Raw genomic sequence first — 20,435 nt, forward strand, 5'->3', positions numbered from 1 at the left:
CAGTGAGTTCCAGCATGGTACTGTGATATGATGCCACCTGTGCAACAAATCCAGTCGTGAAATTTCCTTGCTCCTAAATAATCCAAAGTCAGCTGTATTATAAGAAAATGGAAGTGTTTGGGGATCACAACAGTTCAACCACGAAGTGGTAGACCACAGAAACTGATTGAGTGGGGTCAGTGGATGGCAAAGCAAAGAGGTCGCCAACTTTCTGCAGAGTCAATCACTACAGTCCTCCAAACTTCACGTGGCCTTCAGATTAGCTCAAGAATAGTGCGCAGAGAGCTTCAAGGAATGGACTTCCATGGTGGAGCAGCTGCATCCAAGCCATACTTCACCAAGTGCAATGCAAAGCGTTGAATGTCGTGGTGAAAGCACGCCGCCACCGGACTCTAGAGTAGTGAAGGCACGTTCTTTGGAGTGATGAATCGTGCTTCTCCATCTGGCAATCTGATGGAGGTCGGGTTGTTTTTCAGGAGCTGGACTTGGCTCTTTAGTTCCAGTGAAAGGAACGCTGAATGCTTCACCATACCAAGACATTTTGGACAATTCCCTGGTCCCAACTTTGTGGGAACACTTTGGAGCTGGCCCCTTCCCCCTCCAACATGACTGTGCACCAGAGCACAAATCAAGGTTCATAAAGACATGGATGGCAGAGTCTAGTGTGGGTGAACTTGACTGGCCTGCCTAGAGTCCTGACCTCAACCTGACAGAACACCTTTGGGATGAATTAGAGCAGAAACTGACAACCAGGCCTTCTTGTCCTACATCACTATGTTACCTCACAAATGCGTTTCTGGAAGAATGGTCAAAAATTCCCATAATCACACTCCTAAATGGACAGCCTTCCCAGAAGAGTTGAAGCTGTTCTAGCTGTGGATTAGGAATGGGATGTCACTTACGCTCAAATGTGAGTCAAGGCGGGAGAGCAAATACTTTTGGCAATATGGTGTACCAATATATCCCCACACACAATAAGTTATTGTGTTTTGCTTTTCAGGGTATTGTGTATGCTTCTTCAGAGTGTATGCTTCAAAGTGCTTTTTTTGCCCTACTTCTAAACCTTTGGGTGTTTGTAAAGTGTACAGATGTGATTGCTCCTCTCAGGAGGCACATCCTCTGCATTGCCACCTATGTCGACGGCTGGCTTCTGGAGACAAGCTCAAGAAACGACAATTTCCATATTTAATTCTTAATGGATACATCTGAAGTATGTCAAAGAACTTCAACAGGTCGGATTTCATGCTTAGATCACTATTCAATCTGGCTACACACAAGAAAACTGAAGTCTAATTTGGTATATTTGTGGGATCTTTTTCAAACAGATTATTGAGGAAAATATGATCCATGAAAATTTAAGGTATTCATAAAAAAAAAAAAGAGAAACATCAAGCCTCAATTTAGTTTTGGACCTAATAATTTTGAATATTTTAATTATGGTTTACATTTGCACATTTATTATGGTGGGTTGACATTTCATCACCTCTACTGGTGTTAATTACCAGGACCTTCTGCTGTGAACACTCCCTACTCAGGTCGCTTGTAGGTACAGTAGAACATGTTGACTGCCAGGTTAGGGAGGAGAGCAACAGTTTTCCTTAATACTATTTTATAAATCCAAGGTTTAAAAATATGTACAACGTATGCTTATGGAGATGTAAAATGCAGTAGTTTCTCTGTCCAGCACAGTGGTTGAAATTAAATGTAGATGCTTAGCCAAAACACAATAATGTATTAATCTTACACTTAAATAAATAAAATGTAAATGTTTCGTTTTATTGGAGGCTTTACAACACAAAATTAACACACTACAGATTTTTTTGATACAGCAACATAAATGTGGAACAAAATAAAAAGGCTTGTTGAAATCGTTTGGGGGGGAAAAAAGGGTAAAACTGAAAACTCTGGAACAAATTTAGAGAACAGTAACAACAAAACAAACCTTCTGCAACACTGAAAACAATGTGTTAAGTCATTTCAATCTGTGAGGCTTCAATATGTTTTCATCAAAGCTGTTCTATGACTTGTCTATAACTGTCAGCTCAAAGGAAAAAGAGTTTGTCAGATAACTGGATGGCCGGTTCTGAGTGCAGATACTGGCCGGACAGGAAAGCTAGTTTGTGGGCATACTTGCATGGTGCTGGGACACGAATGACCCCTGGCCAGTTCCAGTACAGATGGCACATCTTGAACGTCAGCCTGACATGAGACCAAATTAGTAAGAGTTAACTTAACAGAACTCAAGCTGTTAAGTTCAGGAAAGAAAAAAAACAATAAATAACATAAATCAGAAGTTCAAACATTTATAGCAAGTGCTACCAAATACAGAGTTTTCCAAGTATCACCTTCTTGACAGATACTTTCCAAATGTACTGGGAACGATCTTGGACATTCAGTATGTTGTTGTATGAAAGCAATACAAAAATAATTTTATTGTTTATGAGGGCTGATGATTGATGAGATTTAAAATTTTTACTCAGAAGTTGAAACGTCAAAGTTTCCAAAATGAAAATATCAGTCAGAGGAGTTGGACTTCTGAGTTGAAAAGTCAGGTTTCTTGCCAATTCCGTCCTCTGATATTGTTGCCGTGCACGCAAAACTTTCATGTATAAAGTCATGGTAAAAATCAGTTTATTTGTGCTTTTTAAATGTTTATCTCATTAAATCTTTCAAGCAAAGAACTATACTGCCACCTCGTTATGAGCAGGGTGTCTGTAAATCACATTGTAATCAGAGCGATGTGGGTAGAGCACTTACCTTTGTAAATGATCAGGGCTGAGGTTAGCTGTGTTGTACAGGGCGATGTAGTGTGTAGGAAGTCCACAACCCTGACGAATAGGATGTGCCATCAGATAAAAGTCCACCCTAAACGTCAGGCACAAATCATAAATTAGTTGTTCAGCTGCTTTGCGTAAGTAGCATATCAAGCCTAATCAAACTGACCAGTCTTTCTGAGTGAGGGTGTGATCCAGCACAGTTCCAGGTGAAGGCGTGCCAAAGTTGTTCGAAGTCCAGGAGTACAGATTGGTGCTGATGCGCTTTTGGACCACAATGAAGACCAGCTTGGGCTCATAGCTGGGGAACGTCTCGAAGCATTTGATCAGCTGTGGTATCTCGTATTGCTCGACCATTTTCAGCTGGCCATCAGACACACCGTCCCGATACACCACAATCTTCTCAGGCAGGTTGTGATTTATCTGTACAGAACAAACGGAACAAATTGTCTTTTGGCTAATTATTTTATTGTGATTTATATCTGGACCTAGGCCTGTCGCGATAAACGATAAATCAATTAATTGTACAATAAATTAAAACTATTGACGTCATTTTAATTATCGGCATTATCGTCTCTTCCGGCCTGTTTCTCTTTCTGTTAATGACACTGAATAAAAAAAGGCTCAACTCCGGTGCTCTCCACTGACCCTCCCTTCCTCATTTCCTTAGTGTAAATCCCAGCGCACACAATCTTAGAGCTGTCGGCCGATTGTCGGCCCATTTTCAAAACCTGACAGACCACACATTAGTCGACAGAAATCCTAGGTATAACGGTTCGTCGGGTTCGTTCCTGCCGTGTGGTGTCCAATAATGGGCACAAAATAATGGCTACAAGTTCAGTTAACTAATTTTAAAACCAGGCATTAATCAATGCTTTACTACAATCTACCTGCAATGCATGTGGCTAGTGTCAGCGTAAAGTCCTGACTGAATGAAAATCATTATAACCTATTTACGTCACGTTAACGAAGAACAGCTGAAAACTTACCGGGTTTATCAACTGCGGTAGCAATTTTGCTCCAACTCCTCCTCTTGTCATTTCTATATTCTTTGCATGTTGAATAAACATTAATGTTGTTTCCACATATCATCTCCAATGTCCGCTGGACTTCGGGTTGCACCATGTCAGCTGTTTGGGATTCCCCGACTAATTTCCCCTCAGAAAACACGGAGGAGAATCCGCGCTTTCTGATTGGCTACCTGTCACATTCAACAGGCTGCGTTAAAGCTCCCAGTCGGGGAAAACCACTGATTTGGATCGGAGCGGCAACGACGATCTACCGTAACACACCACACAATCTTAGAAAGATCAACGTTTTAAGATTGTCATAAGGGGAAAAATAGGAGCAAAAAATCATGTAGGGTGAACTATTGCATCAGGTAGTTGATGTGCCCGTTTTCTCTATTTAAATCTAATGATTACTGAAGGGCAACATAATATACAGACTTCATAATCTGCACTCTTTTGGTTGAATGCAGTATTTATTTCCACTTTGGCTTTATGTTGTTTAGTTTCTTTTCAAGTACATTTTTTGTTAATGGAGACTGAGAATCCATTTTATTTTTGTTTTTGGTTGTTTTGTTTATCAGGTCCAGTGTTAAATATTATTTTGAAAATAAAGTGTATCTATCTTTGGCAAGAAATCGCATGCATTATTACGTCATTTTCAGTGTAAAAAGGTCTTCAGACAATATTATCGTTTATCGCAATAATTTTTGAGACAATTAATCATTCAGCAAAATTTGCTATCGTGACAGGCCTATCTGGACCACCGTCTGCCGTTTGGAGATCGAGTTGTAAAGCACATATTCAGATTGTTACCTCGTGGTACTTCTGCAGTGCAGCCAGCAGGCAAACTCTGAAGCCATGAATCAATTCCTCTGTAGGCGTCTGGAAGGTAACCCTGGAGTACCAACGGGTCAGGGAGCTACTCGAGAGAAAGACGAATCAATTCAGATTCTTTTCAAATTAAGCTACAATGCAGAGTGAAAATTACAATTGTGACTCCAAGGTGCACTTTTCAGAAACTATTACAGAGATCTTACCACAAAACATGGATTGAGTCATTTGGAGGAAAAGTAAATAAAAACATGAAAGATACCTGTTCACGCTGGCAACAAATCCCATGACTGACTGATGTGATTTACTGGTGTCATGGTGAACATCAACTCCAACTACCATCAGGTTTTTCTGTTTGAGTGGGAGAGAATTTGCTGTAAACAGAACATCTGCACCAATGGTTCCCAACCCATTGGGAACATGTTTTGGTTTTAAACCTCTGATTTAAGAGGTATAAGAGCTGCAAGCATCGACAACTATACATCCACCACAAATCCTAACTTACTGGTAGATAATTTTGGTATCTGATACAAAGTTATTTTTCCATTTTAGAATTGCACTGCTCAAAATAGCTGCCACTTTAATAAAAAGGGACTCAAAACTTTAATTCCACATTTATTTGTGGCCATATCTGATGCTTTTAATTAGGCCTTCACTCTGTTATACATCCAACATTTCCACTGAAAGCTGCTATACCAGAGAAAATATAGATTTTTTTAATGCATTAGGCACTAATGCAAAATCAGGGACGTATATGTCTCCAAGCAAGACAACCTGTGGGTAAATCAGTTCATAGACTTGTTTTTCCATGCTCTGATTATAGAGCCTTTGCTCTAAGACAGCCTGTGATGAAGACAACTATAAGAAGCCCTAAAGCATGGGTGGGCATCTCCAGGCCTCGAGGGCCGGCCTCCTGAAACTTTTAGATCTGTCTCTACTTCAACACACCTGAGTCAAATAATGAGGTCATTAGCAGGACTCTGGAAAACTTGACTGCACTTAGGAGGTGATTCAGCTGTTGGATTCAAGCGTGTTGGACCAGGGAGACATCTAAGAGTTACAGGACACCGGCCCTCGAGGACCAGGATTGCCCACCCCTGACCTAAAGGATTGTTTGGAGGTTACAGACTGAGCTGCACTATGCCAGCCACATAGAGAGGACATCGATACCATGACTAAATGTGAGACTGACTGAACTTCATCTTCATCCCCACAAGAACAGTGAGATTCTTCCCCAATAGCATTTAATGACTTAAAGAACCATTGCTAAATAAAGAAAAAAATAGTCTTCAGGGAGGGAGACAAGTAATTATTGAGAATACAAAAGCAACTTAAAGTCAAGATTAGAGGAATATCAGTGACTGTGAGCATCATGTTCTTTGATTTCTCCTGTGCACTGAAAAATCAATGCACAGGAGGGCTGTGGCTGTTCTGCTATTGTACGACTTGATACCTACCAGAGGGATGTTGACGGTCCAAAGTTCTCCTCCTAACTTGCTGTTCACCTGCAACAGAATCTTCTGAGCCACACTCTTCAGCTTCATCTGCTGAGATATTGTCCGGATATTGATGGCCTAGAAAGAAGTTTACTTTTCAGTGTCTGGATTGCAATATATACATATTTTTAAATATGTCAACCCCTCCGGGTTTAAACACAAGATTGTTGTTGATGAATCACAAGAAAACAAATCAAAAACAGAAACAATACTGACCTGAGAAGGAATCGGGCTTTTAACACAGCACAACTTCTTGATGGCGATATAGAGGTCATCTCTATTGCCGACCATGATGCACACAACCAGCTGCAAATTAGGCTACACACAGGTGTGAAACTAAAACTTAGTGTTGGCTTCACTGCATTTAAAGGATTGAATAAGATTTGAACAAAGGTCTTCATAAAATTAAAGAAAAAAAAAAAAAAAAAAACTTATTTTGCTCAATGGAAACAGTTTATTACATATTTTGTGTCTGCTGTTAGCAAATTTAATTTGACCTGCAGTCCAGTGCAAAGGCATGGAAAAACTTTGAAACTATTCTTGAAACAGTTGAAAACTGTGTGAAATACAGCTGAGCTGGTATTACTTTCAGTCTGAAAGCCCTGCTATTCATCAATGTCAGAGGTCTTCAGGCTATACATGTAAATGATGCATTTATAAAACAAATCAATAAAAAGTGCTGGCAGAGAAGTTGAGATTTGCAGAAGCCTTTGTTTGATTCTATGGAAATTTTGTGTTAGGCTTTCACACTCATTTACATCACAAAGCACACATACATTACTGGAAAAGAGGAAAGCACTGAGTTCAAACTTAACATTAAATGAACAAACAAGGTTTTACACACCACAAAGCTAAACTAAAACATAAAATTTTTATTTCTTGTTTAAATCATTAATTTAACAGATGGGAAACCTGGGAAAATATAAATCAGGATCATTGCTAGGGAGCTTGGGTTCAACTTGCAAATGTTTTTATCTTAGCTGCAACTATAAACAAGTATACATCGACAAAACTAGAATTTAAATTACACAGTTCTAACTACAACATCATAGAATAAATTTGAAATACGTTTAATATAAGGAGGGAATCCCTTACCTCACTGGTGAGATGAGAGTGGATACTTTTGACGTACGTCTCAGTTCGTTCATCCCGCAGCTCCACTCTAATGGGGCGAGCCATTCGTAGCCCGATGGGCCCGGCTACCTTCTTAAAAGTGGAAACAAGTTCTTCAGCTTGGTCTGCACAACGAGACGGATAGAAGATGGCCCAGATGTTCAAAGGGACCTGGGAAGAATATGGATCAGTTAATTACTTCACAAACAACCTCAAAAGCCAAACAAGCAATTGCAGTATAAAAACTATCATTTATCACTTACAGAGTTGATTGAAGCATCTCTCACAACCTCTCTGGACCAGGAAACATCAGTTCCGGTTGCGAAGCAAGATGTCTGGAGACAGATGGTTTCAAGCGGCAAAGTTCTTCCTTGAACCTGCAGCAAAAGGGGAAAAATAAGCTTGAGATACTTTGACCATTTAATGGGTTATCATTCAGATGTACCAGTCAAAATCAGAATATGTGCTAAAACCAGCACAGATATATTAACTGAATAACATAAAGATAATATTTTGAATATACTAAGACTCATAATCACAGGTTGGCATATTTGAATGACAAAGGATTGAAATTGAAGAGCAGCAAAATGTTGTTTTTGACTGTTCTACACTGAATCCTGAAGACTATGTGCTGTGCTGAATGTATGGCCAATTAATTTGACCCGGCGTTAAATCATTCAAATAAAATCACAAGTCCTTTCAAAACCTGCTGCTACATTTTCTTTACATCCCTCTGAGGAACTTTCTACTTTGTGAGTTTAGTAATAAACAATCTTCAGAGATTTAGAGTAATATTTGTAATAAACAAGAAAGACAGCAAGAGTTTTGAGTGGCAAAAAATTCTGACAGCAGGTTAAATAACAGCCAAAGTAGAAACGCAATGAAAACTAATCAACCATGAAAACATATTTTGGCCAACTTCTGCATAGAGCTACAACATGTTTCTTTAGAATCAGTTGTCCAAGTGGGGCACATGTAGGTCTCTGAATAAAAAACACCTGCAGCACTTTGTCTTTAGATGAGTAAATAAGGGCAAGCCCACTTAGATGACATTTAGGTCAGATGACAAATATAAAAAATAAAACCACCACTGTCACCATATTTTGTCTTCTAACCCAGTGGTCTCCAACTATGGTCCTCAGGGATCACTGTCCTATATGTTTCAGACAACCGCCTACTTCAATGCACCTGTTTCAATTGAATGCATCGTTTTCCAGCTGGTGCAACACCTGAGTGAATTTGACTTCTCACATTCTTCAAATCAACAAAAATGGTGTCAGTGGTTTTGCTGAATACGTTTTAGTTTGTACCACCAAAATATCAAAGATTCAGGATCAGTTTTTCTCTAAACTTTAAGGACTGAAGAACTTTGGCTTTGATGATTATTTCACTTGAAGAATCAAATGTTCAATGCTTAAAACAAGAACCTAAAAGGTTTACTGTTGTCAGATTTGCATCAGACACTGAGCAAGACTTCTCTTGTTAGACCCGGTAATGCAACATGACAAAATGTGTCCGAGGAACTTTGCATTACCGTCTTCCCCAAACGCAAAGTAATTAAAAACTTTTCTCTGTAGTGACAGGTTCCTACTATGAGGATCTCTGAGCCGATCTCCAGTCCCCATCGGCTGAGCTCCTTCACACTTTCAGGACTGGAGCTGATGTTCTTCAGAAGCTGCTTTATGGAGTTGGTGTGCTGCTCACTGCTCACGTTGATATGACTGGTCAGCTCCTATAAAAACATTAAGACACTCATTAACATTTACCGCAAGTGTTTTTGTTTTTTTTGCCATCATTGCGATCCAAAAGCACTTTAATTCCTCTACTAATTGTCTTCAACTCTTTATATAACAGATGTATTTAGCATACTATAATAAAATATGGTAAAATATGCAAGAACAGAAATCCTATCATCTTTAACACCACTGGTAAAATGTGTAAGACAAATCTCATGATGTTAAATGAATAATCACATTAGCAATATCATCATCATCATCAACTTTATTAATAAAGCACTTCAACACCAGCCACAGCTGAAACAAAGTGCTGAACATCATTAAAATAAATAAGAAAAGAAAGCATAGAAATATGTCCTCCCACTTCCTCATGAAAAAAGGAAAAAAATGTCTTTGGTGAGGAAAAAACTTTGTAGCATTCTGTCAACAATATATCATCTAAAAAGTTCAGACATGTGCTTATGTTCCTGCATCGCCTGAAGAACACTTAAGGTTTATTTATCGTGTTGCTACTGTGGAAGTAGCAACATGCCATGCTTACTATATGAACATAGTGAGGTAGCATTTCACTTACTTTAATCACCCCAAAAAATAGAGCCTGACATACAGAATTAAAGAAACTTAAAAATAATGAATTAAGGAACACAACAAAGATTAGATTACATTTTAAATTCTGTCTCACCTATGTAGTGAGGTCAAAGTTTTGGTAGACTAAATGCTGACAAGGTTATGGCCCAGCAAAATACTTACCTTCATAGCTCTCATGTCTTTCCTCATTTTCTCTGGGATTCCTGTCAAGAAGGAGAGCTCTGGCACCAAAAGGATCTCACCGGTGATAATTTGCTGCAAGAAAGGAACAGATGTGAAACAAAACTGAAAGAGTAAGAAGATAAACCCCTGACCATCTTACTTTGAAGTTATATTTTCTTATTCAGGATAAAAGTTTTAATCATTCTTGGGTAGCTGACCACTGATGTCGAATTTATTGTGCGGATTTGACTCTTTGATTTGCAAACAGTGACATCAGGGAGAATAAAACCCATTAATTTCAAAATCCACCATGTTTATGACACCTAAAATCCATAAACCTTAAACTTGGTGGTGCTGAGCAAGACTTCCTGCCACCACTAGGTGGTGGTAGTATACTCTGACAAGAGTAATGGATGTCAACTGAGCAGTCCACATGAAAGACAGTGACTGTTTTACTATGAATGTGTCGTTTTAAACTTTTAAATTCATGGTGAACTCATTGATGGTGAATGGAGATTTTACCTTCCCTCCAGGTTTGGACCTTTCCTTCGGTCGATGCAGGAGTAAAGGTTGGTTCATCTCTTTGATTGTGATTCCATAGTTCTTACTGTAACAAAATCAAAAGCCATGCATCTAAAATCCGTGAAGTTAGGGCAGGACATTTGATCTTGAACAGAATTTCTGATTTAGCTCAAAATATTTAACGGACTTGGACGTTTTCCTGTTGAGATTTGATTAGTTCAAAGACAGTGCAGAAGAGTCTCACCTGTAATATTCCAAGAAGGTGGTTTTAGTGCCATTCATCAAAGTGAAGCTGTCGTTAGGAGACTTATTCCACTCAATGGAATCAATGCGGTACGTGCGATTGTTGTAGCGTGTGATAACTATGGCTCCCACCAGTTCTTTGGTGCACACATCTTGGAAGTTCTCTTTGCTCTGTTTGTACAGCATGTTCCTACAAGACACCAGGACAACAACTGAGCCTTTCCCTTTTTTTAAAAAATTTCATTCAAGTAGCTCCATACCTTGGTTTATGGTACTTTTCCTCAAACATTTTATGCTGGGACAAGATTATGAAATTATAAATGGACAAATTCAGATGTCATTAGCCAACTATCTTTTCAACAAATCACCTCAGTTATATCTGGAAATACTTATTTGGACAGGAGGTATTCACTGTTCCCTCCCAGAAGACAGATAAGAATATTATAGTGTTAAACTCATCAAGTTATGCAAAGAGCCCAAAATAGACAGTGACATTCGTGTAATGTTCCTCTTTCTTACAGACAGCGTGTGGAAAAATGAAATAAACACAAATGAAAGAAGGAAAAAAAACTAACTACATTCTGGAAAAGAGTCAGAGCCATGAAGGATATTTTAGATAGTGTGCTGTGAAGAACATATGGAGCTCACAATTTGCCTTGTCATAAAAAAAAAAGACAATAAATATAGATATCCATCTACTGTACATCCAACTTAGAATGTTATCAAAAGTTATTTACTAAAAGATTCATTACACTAAGAATTATATATTACAAACATTTTCTGACTGGATTCTGGCTCACAGCTAATGCAGACCCAAGATTCAGTTTCTCAGAATACTGAAATATCCTTTAATACTAATTAAAAATTGAACAAGAGTCTGACGTGTCTCAGGTTAAGGTGTTGGATGAAACGGCTGTGTTCAGTGGTCTTATGTTCTCTTGAAAACAAGATTCAATTTGTTTGAGGTTTGGTGTGAAATGTCCATAGTGGGTGATCTGAGGAGACAAATCATGTTGTCTACCAGGGAATGTTGGAGCACTTCATGCTTTAACGGCCATGGTATCACTGTGCTTGATTGGCCAACAAACTGGGCAGATCTAAAGCCCATAAAGAGTCTACAGAGTACTGCCAAGAGGAAGATGAGGAACCCTGGACTTTAGGTTCTCATAACACTTTGGCAGAGCCACAGGCTGATCGCCTCAATGCTACACGCAAAATTCATTCAAAACAAGCCTTGTATAGTACATGAACATACCTTCAAGTAGGCTGACATTTCTATATTAAAAATAATTTTATAACAGTGTAATCTAATATACTCTGTTTGAAAGAAAAAGACTTTCGCCCTTGAATTAGCTGCAACTCTTGATCTGAAAACTTATCAGACATTTGTCTGATAATGTAATAAACATATTACAACATATATGTAATAATGTTGTAATTTGAATTACTGAACTAGATCAACGTTTTTTATTACAATTCTTTAGAAACCATCTGTTCATGTTCAATGTAGAAATTGGTTGACATTTCTGAAAGACTTTAGCACTGTTAGCAAAATTCAACAAGACGAAACAAAAATTGCTAAAACATTCAGACCTGGATTCTCCTGCTAAGGCTAAACGGCTCTTTATTTTGAAGTGTAAACTCACATCAAGTCCAGCACAGAGTCGTTCTGCAAAACTTTGTGAGTCACTTCCACAGACAGGTACAGACCGCCATCTGTGTGCTTAATAGCGGTTGCATAACCTGGCCACACTTGAAGCCTACAAAGCCAAACAGAAAAATGCTCAATATGTTAGCGAGTCAAATTTTCTGAGGGTGAAAGTAAACTTGATACTTACCGTTGTTTTTCAAGAACAACAGCGCTTTCTGGATCATAATGGTTTCGGGCCACCTGCTTCAGCCCAATGATTTTCATCACCCTTGAAAGAGAAAAACTATGGTCATATCCTGTTATCTGTGCAGCTACATGTTATTCTACAGCATTGTGGAAAAATGTATATCGCAGAAAGAAGGCCTTGAAGGGATATAAAAGAAACCAGTGATTTTCTTAAAATAGTCTGGATTGTTTTCAGACAAATGTATGTATGAGATTTTATTAGATTACATTTAGTGTCAAAAATAAGGTCAAAACAAATTTGTGAAATACCTTCTGAAAACCACATTGTAGAACGGGATGCAAAGGTCACAGTTTGGGGGCAAAATCTTTGTCATCTTTATTTTGATTTCTATTTCTTGGTTATCAGTCCGTCTTGAGCTCTTTAAAAGGACCTCCTGCATCTCAACAAAAGGTTAAAGGGAGACAAGAAAACTGTCAGTTTGGGTATATTTTTCACTTATCTGCAAGGTAAAAAAAAAAGCTATTAATTAGTAAAATTAATCCGCAGAGCATTCCAATCTGCTAAGGAATTGATTCCAGAAATACTCAGGGTTTTCCCCAATGTATTTTAAGCCTGACGGGCCACCAGGCTAAGCAATGCTTTTTATAAGTCCTTGTAAAATGTTTGCATTTTTTAAGACTTTATAGTTAGTGTTCAGGTATTAATCTCCCAATCTTTCAATAACACATGATTATCAAGTGATATTTTAAAATTTCCTGTCAACTTTAAAAAATCTTTTACTTCAAAAAATGACAGGCTGCTGGGTGAATGACTGCCCTAGCGTCCAACCACAGGGCAGTCATTCACTGAATGAATGACCTTGAATAGCTGATGCAATAACAAATCAAACCAACTAAGTAGACTGAAAAAAAGAGATTTAAGAAAACTTGAGTTGTCTTGAGAGGTCTCCTCTCAATTAGAATGAGTAACACAATCCCTATCAAACTTACATCTTTCAGTTTAACTGGCAGGTAAAGGATGGAGCCATCAAAAGCCACCACTTCTCCTGTGGTTGAGCGATGATCTTTCATCATGCCAAAACGCATCGTCATGGATTCAACATTCGGACTGATGGAAAATTCAAGGCATTTCAAAATGCAGATAAAAACTTCCTGTTTGCAGCTTCTTACAAAATATATTAATTCTTGTAGTGCAAAACATTCAACATTCTGAAATCAAACTTTGGTTTTCGTCATGTTTTGTTGGAAGGAGAAGAAAGGGCGATGCCATGAAATCAGGTACTTACGTGAAGGTGACATGGTACTGATACACAGCTTCATTCTTGCATGAAACTACGATGTGGTTTGATCCAATAGTTATGGGAGTTCCTTTTGTTCCAGCTTTATTAATTGGAGAACTACGCAGACAATAAAATATAAATAGAAATGAACTAAAGGGAAAGGACAGATAAGCTTTGTATTTGTAAAATACTTTAACAAAAATGTTAAACTAAATAAACTATTTCCAGCTGGATGAGGTGGTAACACTTACTTTGGTTGAAATGGCCATCCTTACTTTCTGATACAGAACATGTATCAGAAAGAACATGTATCAAACTATTTTGCAACACCAGACACTAAAACACTGAATGATGAAAGAATGAAGGAACCGCCTCCAAATAAGATAAAACCAGGAGAAAATGTTGTGGGTGACTAAGAGCTGATATTGTCTAATGACTGTAATATAAAAGCACACAACAGAAGCATACTTACCATACTGACTCCATTGTCATCTCCTTCTTTGGTAGTGCACTACTTAGAGGCACAGGCAAGTCCTGAGTCATTGGAACAACTTTCAAACCTCCTTTGGATTATTTATATAACAAGACAAACAACTTAATACATATTAAAACGCCTTCAGAAAAATTAAAGTGTAAAGAGGTTTAGAAAATGCATTAACAGACGGTCAGTTATCTGAAGCTTTCAATACCTTCAGGATGAGGCGGAGACAGCGGGGTTCTTTGGGGATCAGATGGTGGACAAACTGGCTTAATCTGACCTGAAGGCAAAGAAGAAAGCAAAGCCTGTCCTCTTCCCATTCCAAGTTGCGGCAGAGCTGCTCTTCCAAGTCCCACAACCATCTGAGCGGACAAACTTCAGCAGTGGAGAAAGCATAATACTCATCAATTACCATAGCAGCCAGGACTGCTAATGTGTTTCATGGTGGCAAAAGTAAAGCAGATTTTAGCTCTTACTGACAAATATATTCTTTATATTCATGTAGCATCAATGGAACCCATTTTTGGATTGCATAATCAAAACTTACACCTGACCAACAATAGTTACAAGATAACAAAAACATATTTGAAATGTCCATATCGGCAGATGTCTTTCAGATTTTCTGAAACAAATGGCTGCAGATTACACCGCAAATCACTGTATTTTATTCACTATTGAGGTTATTTGTTTATTTTTAAGTTGGTTAATAATATCAATGTTCATATAACTGAGTACAATTACAATCAACCAAGAAGACCAAGTAGCAAAATAAATATATCCAAATAATCCATAAGATAGTTTCAGGGTCCAGGTCAAATTTAACCATCATGCTAACTACACTTGGTAGTGTGACAGTAACAATGCATACTGCCATTATTGGATGTTAACCATTTTTGCAATCAACATCTGAGGTACCATATAAAATCAAGAAAACTACCTGTTTCCCCTGCCCATCGAGTCTCCACGGTGACCAGCACCCTGCATGGGGGTGGCGAGTCCTACCGGGAAATCTTGAACTTTCACCTCTCCATCATGTCCAGATTCTCTTCCTGCAGAAGCATCAATTCTTAAGGTTTTATACAACAACTAGATCACGAGTTTGAAGGAGTGCAGAAGCCTTTTAATTGCATAATGCACTTTTATTTTTAGGGCAAATTTCCTAAACTCGCCAGTTCAGATGGACATTCATATTTCTTAGCGATTTCAGTCAACATTGCAGGCCTCTTAGCAGGATCAATGTCAGCAAGGTATGGGAGTCAAATATTAAGATATCTTAAATGCAGCTGGCAATAAAAATGCTAAATGTGCAACATAAGGAAATACACTAGTTCAGGGTTTTTGTAGTAATGTATCCTTTTTTCAAAGTCTTGTAGTACTGACCCACTGCTGGAGTTCCTCTTCCCCAGGAAGTCACACCCATTCCTCTAAACATGGACACCAGCGTTGACCCTTGACCACAGGGCGGCGCACTAACCTATAAGGGAACAGAAACCTCAGTTACCATTGAAGCAAATCTGATTTTACGAAAAACACTTAATTGAGAAATTCCCCAACCTCTTCTCCTCGTGGAGCAGCCGTGTCTCCTGATGAGCCTGGTGGCATTTCTAACATGTGCTTCTGTTCATATTGTTGTCCCAGTCTAGGCAGGACTGCTCCTCGGCTCACCCCGACTTTGGGTTCAGCTGATGAGAGCAGAAGGCCTCTGGCTCGGCCGACTCCCACCTCGTCAGGCTGCACCAGCAGCCCTCTGCCTGGCGCAGTGGAGGGCGGCAGCACTCCTCGTCCTGGAGGGATATCGCCAGGGGGCAGGAAACCCCTGGCTCGTCCTAATCCCAGCCCTTCTGTAGAAAGCAGCAGCCCTCTACTACGTCCTACAGTCATTTCAACAGGCTGCAGTCCTCGTCCACGTCCCAACATTTGGAAGCCTGCTTTGTCACTGAGGTCAGGGCGTTTTCTTGGATCCATCTATTTAACGGGAAAGATTTTGTGGTCAAGAATGATGAGAAATTAATTCAAACTAAATATATCCCTTAGAAAAAAAAGAATTTGTTTAATTATATATTAGGGGTGTTGTAAACGAATATTTTAGTAATCGAGTAATCTACCGATTATTCTTACAATTAATCGGATAAATTTGTTTTATAAAATATTGGTAAATCTGGAATAACACCAGTGTTACTATTGGATATCAACATCGGTCCAGTTATACATTTTTGAGGATCCCTAACAGTTTTTTGCAGTTTGGAAAACTAACCTGTAACAATAATAGCTCACTTTCTAAGTAAACCTGAAGAAGTGTTATACAAAGATCTGAAATTATATTCAATTTAATAATAAAGGGGCAGGCTCTTATAAAAAATGTCTACGATCCAGCTTTTAGTTTATGTATTCGTCTTCAGTCAGTTTAATAGATGAATTCTCACCTTGCCCCATACCTGTCAAGCTTTGGGTTTGAGAATACGGGAAATGTCGCCTGGAGTGGGGGGCTTAGGGTGGTGGGGGTGGGAGGGGCAGGCAAACGAACAAACGTAAGATGGGGGTAGAGAGGAGGAAATAGACCAGGGGACAGATGAACCTAAGTCCAGGGACCGGTAGAGCAGGGGACAAAAGTAAGAAGAGCAATACGGGATATTTACGGCACCATTGTTCGTCACACTCAGAAACTCATCTACCAGCCATGTACCGCCATGATGATTTCTGCCACCCGTTTGTTCAGACTGGGATGATATGAAATTTATTGTGCGGTTCGTCCGTAAAGCTACACTTACACTGTAACCATCAACTACTCAGCCACTCGTGTTCTGTCAGATTGTTATACGCTTAGCACGAACTGACGGCTACATCTATCAGACAAGTATACACGGTCATTACTATATGATTTTATTTAATCAGCAACATAAAATCATGACTTAGATCGTCATACTCTTTGTTCTTAACAGCTGTATGACATCCTGACTCAGCGGTTAACTAGTCAGACCATCATCAAGCAACAAGGAGGCAAGTTTTACACGGGCGTGTGTTGTAAGCTTTAGTTAGTCCCTGCTTTACATACACTTTTAAACCACGACAATGCATGTATATCTATCTAGTCATCACTGAAAACAGTTTATTATTTTCGTTGTGAAGGTCAGACTTCTTAATGCGCATCCATGCGTACTCACTGCATCTATGCTCTTCTGACAGCGTATGATGAGCTGATAGTAAACCCGCCGTGTTCAGTCTATCCGCTCACCTGTATAAATACTCCCGCAGTGCTCTTCCCACCGTTCACTCTGAACCAGCAGCACCTGGAGAAGAAAGGCTGCTGTACTCCAGTCATTTTAAGGATGTTTATTGGTCCCCCCAAAACGATGAAAACCAGGGCATTATCATCAATCAATAAAATCCCCACGGGCCAAACTTGAAAATTGGACGTTATGCCGCCAACACTTAGCTTTCGTCAACAACTCAGAGGGGAAAGTCAGTTTCGGTTTCCTTTATTTTCTAATTTCCCCCAACATTCTGTATGAATTCAATATTTACAGTCACTTTTTTCATCATATGTTTATTTTCTCTACTTCCCTCTGTATTTTCTTCTTTCCTGTTTTCTCTGTTGTCCTTTAATTTACAGTTTTCTTCTTTGTTCCTCATGTTCCCTTTTGGTATTCCTTCTGGCTTTTTCTTTGAGATAAAGTGACAAAAGGGTAAGGGTATTGTATGGGAGCCTAGTAGGCTGACATTCAGAGTCAGCTTCTCTCATACTGGTAATAATCAAGATCTAAGCTGCAAGTTAGGAAAGTTCTCATTTTGTATTTCTTGGACGCAATTTTCCTCATTAATTACTTTATCAAGCCATTTATTGACTTCTATTTTTATTACCAATTTTGGCAGGATCAGTCTTCCTCAGGAATGTAGCAACTTCTAAAAGCTGGCAAAAATTATTACAGAAACAGAGATGAAGATGACAGCAGGGAAAGTGAAGAAACGGAGGCAAATGGGGGCATTTGATGCCTCTTTCCCCTCAAAGATTGGGGTCACCTGAGCAATTAAACTTTTTGTTTGACAGTCGAGCTCATAAGTTATAACCCCACATCCCACGAGTGGAAATCCCCTCCATTGTAAACCACGCGAGGAGGGGAAACGGGGAAATATTATGAGGTCGCAAGTGGTACATGAATTACCGTTTGCTTACAGCAAAATTAATGCAACAACTTGCCATACAGTAATGAACGCAAAACTCTTATTTATTTCATTAGATTTTAACGCTCACGTTCCTTCCTCGTTGCGCGAGCTTCCTGAGCCCATGGACACTTCCTTGTCGCGCGAGCTTCCTGAGCCCGTGGACAACGATAAACTCTGGAACGGGAGAGCGGTCTAAACGGGACCAATTTGTTTTTCTCATTTAAATTATAATATTTAATAATTTAGCTATAATACCTTTGTGTTGCGAAACAGGAAAAATTTGATAGACCTTGACTCCTATTGGCCTGGTTTTAAAAAAAAGCCATTTTAGCTACAATCTCTGTTCTTCTACCCTTAATATTAATTAGCCGGACAGGAAGGCGCCGAAGTGCTGAACTATTAAAAACACGTTCACACTTTATGGTCTTATTATCTAGTGAATGACACAAATGTCGTGTGGAACAAACTAGTTTTTTAAATCAGCAAAGTAAAATAAAATCCCAAAGACTGAGAATTTTCCACTTCGGCAAAGAGAAAATTTACCTCCGCTAGCTAACCTATCCACGTGTTAAAGAACAAGTCTAAACACGCTCTTAACCGCTTGAAATTACATGTAGACGAGATTCGGGCTACACTTTAAGCATTTAAACGCATCTAGATATTACAATTACTTTCAAAAACTTACAGTAATATGGGAAATCCGTGTACGTCTATTTTCCGCTCCGTCTCATCAGGTGTTCAATTAGACGCTGTTCAATCTGACAGACTCGTTAGTCTCGCGTTCTGTTGGACCCGCCCACCTGATATCCTATTGGTTCACCCAAACATTCTGCATTAAGGCATTGGTTTACGCCATCTGTCAATCAAATCTTTGAATAAAGTGCTCTGTTGCCCCCTAGTGGACAACATCGGCGCAACCTGGATAGAATTTGGTTTTGTGGGTTTGAGTACATGCAAAATATAGCTTCCCATCTACTGTATATTACATCTATATTGCAGTTGGTGTACAAAGTGCGGCCCGGAGGTCATTATTGGCCATTTGAGTGATTTTGTGTGGCCCACCAACTGCAATTCAAGAGTGATACAAATCTGGCCTGTCCAAACTATTTATTTTTAAATCAGGGTAAAAGTTTTCACCAACATAATTATCTTACAATTAAAAAAAAAAGTATAACAAAGTATTTGTCTTTTTATAACCAAGCTTTTATAATAAGTAGAACCACATGTATTTAGAGACTTTAACTGAAAAGCTGCCTTTGCTACACCCCAATCAGCTTTTATTTAATTCATTAAACTTGGCAGAATATAACAAGTGTTTTTAAAGAAAGTGACTCAAATCAACAGAATAAATATGAACAGTCAAAAACTGAAGACTTGTTGCCTTCATTTTAATACACCACATGTGCAAAACCATTTACATTTTTGGATCTACAATGAATAACATTTGTTTTCAACAGCAAACAACAAAACCAGACAAGTTTAATTGCTTGATTTTATTATTCCCCTATTTTTATTTTCATTCCGCAAGCAGTTTTGACCTGTCAATTTTGACCCACCTGAGAAAAACATTTTGTGGACCCCCCCTGATTTACAATATTCTCCAGCTGGTCCTACAAATAGAAAGATGTTAGTAATTCTACTTTTAGATTGTTTCATATATGTGCGTATCTTGAAAATTGTAAACCTCTGGAATAGCTCCCCAATTGTAACTGCATTGAATAGAGTAAATCGTGAAACAGTCAGTCACATTATAGTTTTCCAAATCAAAAGTTATTTTTGAAAAATTCCAAAAGTCTTCAGCTGCTTGCAAGGAAAAGTGTTTCGCTTTAGTTGCTGAATTCTGGGCCCGTTTCTGGGCCTTTAAAAGATACTAAATTCACACACTGCTAGTGACCATTCACACAGTTCTACACTCTTACTATAATTATGGCAGCATTTTCATGTGAAAGAAGTTGTTTGATAAACATACATGCATACTTTTATTATTCATTTACTTCTGTACTGTTCACAAATATACAAACCACAGTTAGGAGATAATCTTCATCTCTGCCACCTAGATTAAATAGATCCATTCAAACTCTGATTGAAAAATGTCTTGACAGCCACTAAAATATACACCATGATACTATTTTTTTTTTTACAATATATGAATATTTAAGTTATTTTCATTTGACAGCTGTTGTAGTTAAACTGATTTTTAACAT

At 38.6% G+C, this 20,435-nt stretch overlaps 1 protein-coding gene across 1 annotated transcript; it reads right to left on the reverse strand.

The window, feature by feature from the left end:
* Positions 1–1,751: 1,751 nt before the first annotated feature.
* piwil2 (piwi-like RNA-mediated gene silencing 2) lies at positions 1,752–19,031 on the reverse strand. The gene is made up of 24 exons (XM_028032854.1): positions 18,917–19,031; positions 15,625–16,035; positions 15,451–15,544; positions 15,008–15,119; positions 14,282–14,445; positions 14,065–14,155; positions 13,599–13,709; positions 13,303–13,420; positions 12,622–12,746; positions 12,314–12,394; positions 12,122–12,235; positions 10,477–10,665; positions 10,233–10,317; positions 9,711–9,803; positions 8,816–8,956; positions 7,488–7,601; positions 7,207–7,395; positions 6,328–6,429; positions 6,073–6,189; positions 4,878–4,966; positions 4,598–4,703; positions 2,944–3,197; positions 2,758–2,865; positions 1,752–2,199 (listed from the first exon to the last, which is right to left on the reverse strand). The coding sequence occupies exons 2-24, from the start codon at positions 16,033–16,035 to the stop codon at positions 2,043–2,045; spliced, it is 3,165 nt and encodes a 1,054-aa protein (XP_027888655.1). The 5' UTR covers positions 18,917–19,031; the 3' UTR covers positions 1,752–2,042.
* Positions 19,032–20,435: the final 1,404 nt, after the last annotated feature.

The sequence above is a fragment of the Xiphophorus couchianus genome, chromosome 12 (assembly GCF_001444195.1).
Source record: "Xiphophorus couchianus chromosome 12, X_couchianus-1.0, whole genome shotgun sequence".
NCBI lineage: Eukaryota > Metazoa > Chordata > Actinopteri > Cyprinodontiformes > Poeciliidae > Xiphophorus > Xiphophorus couchianus.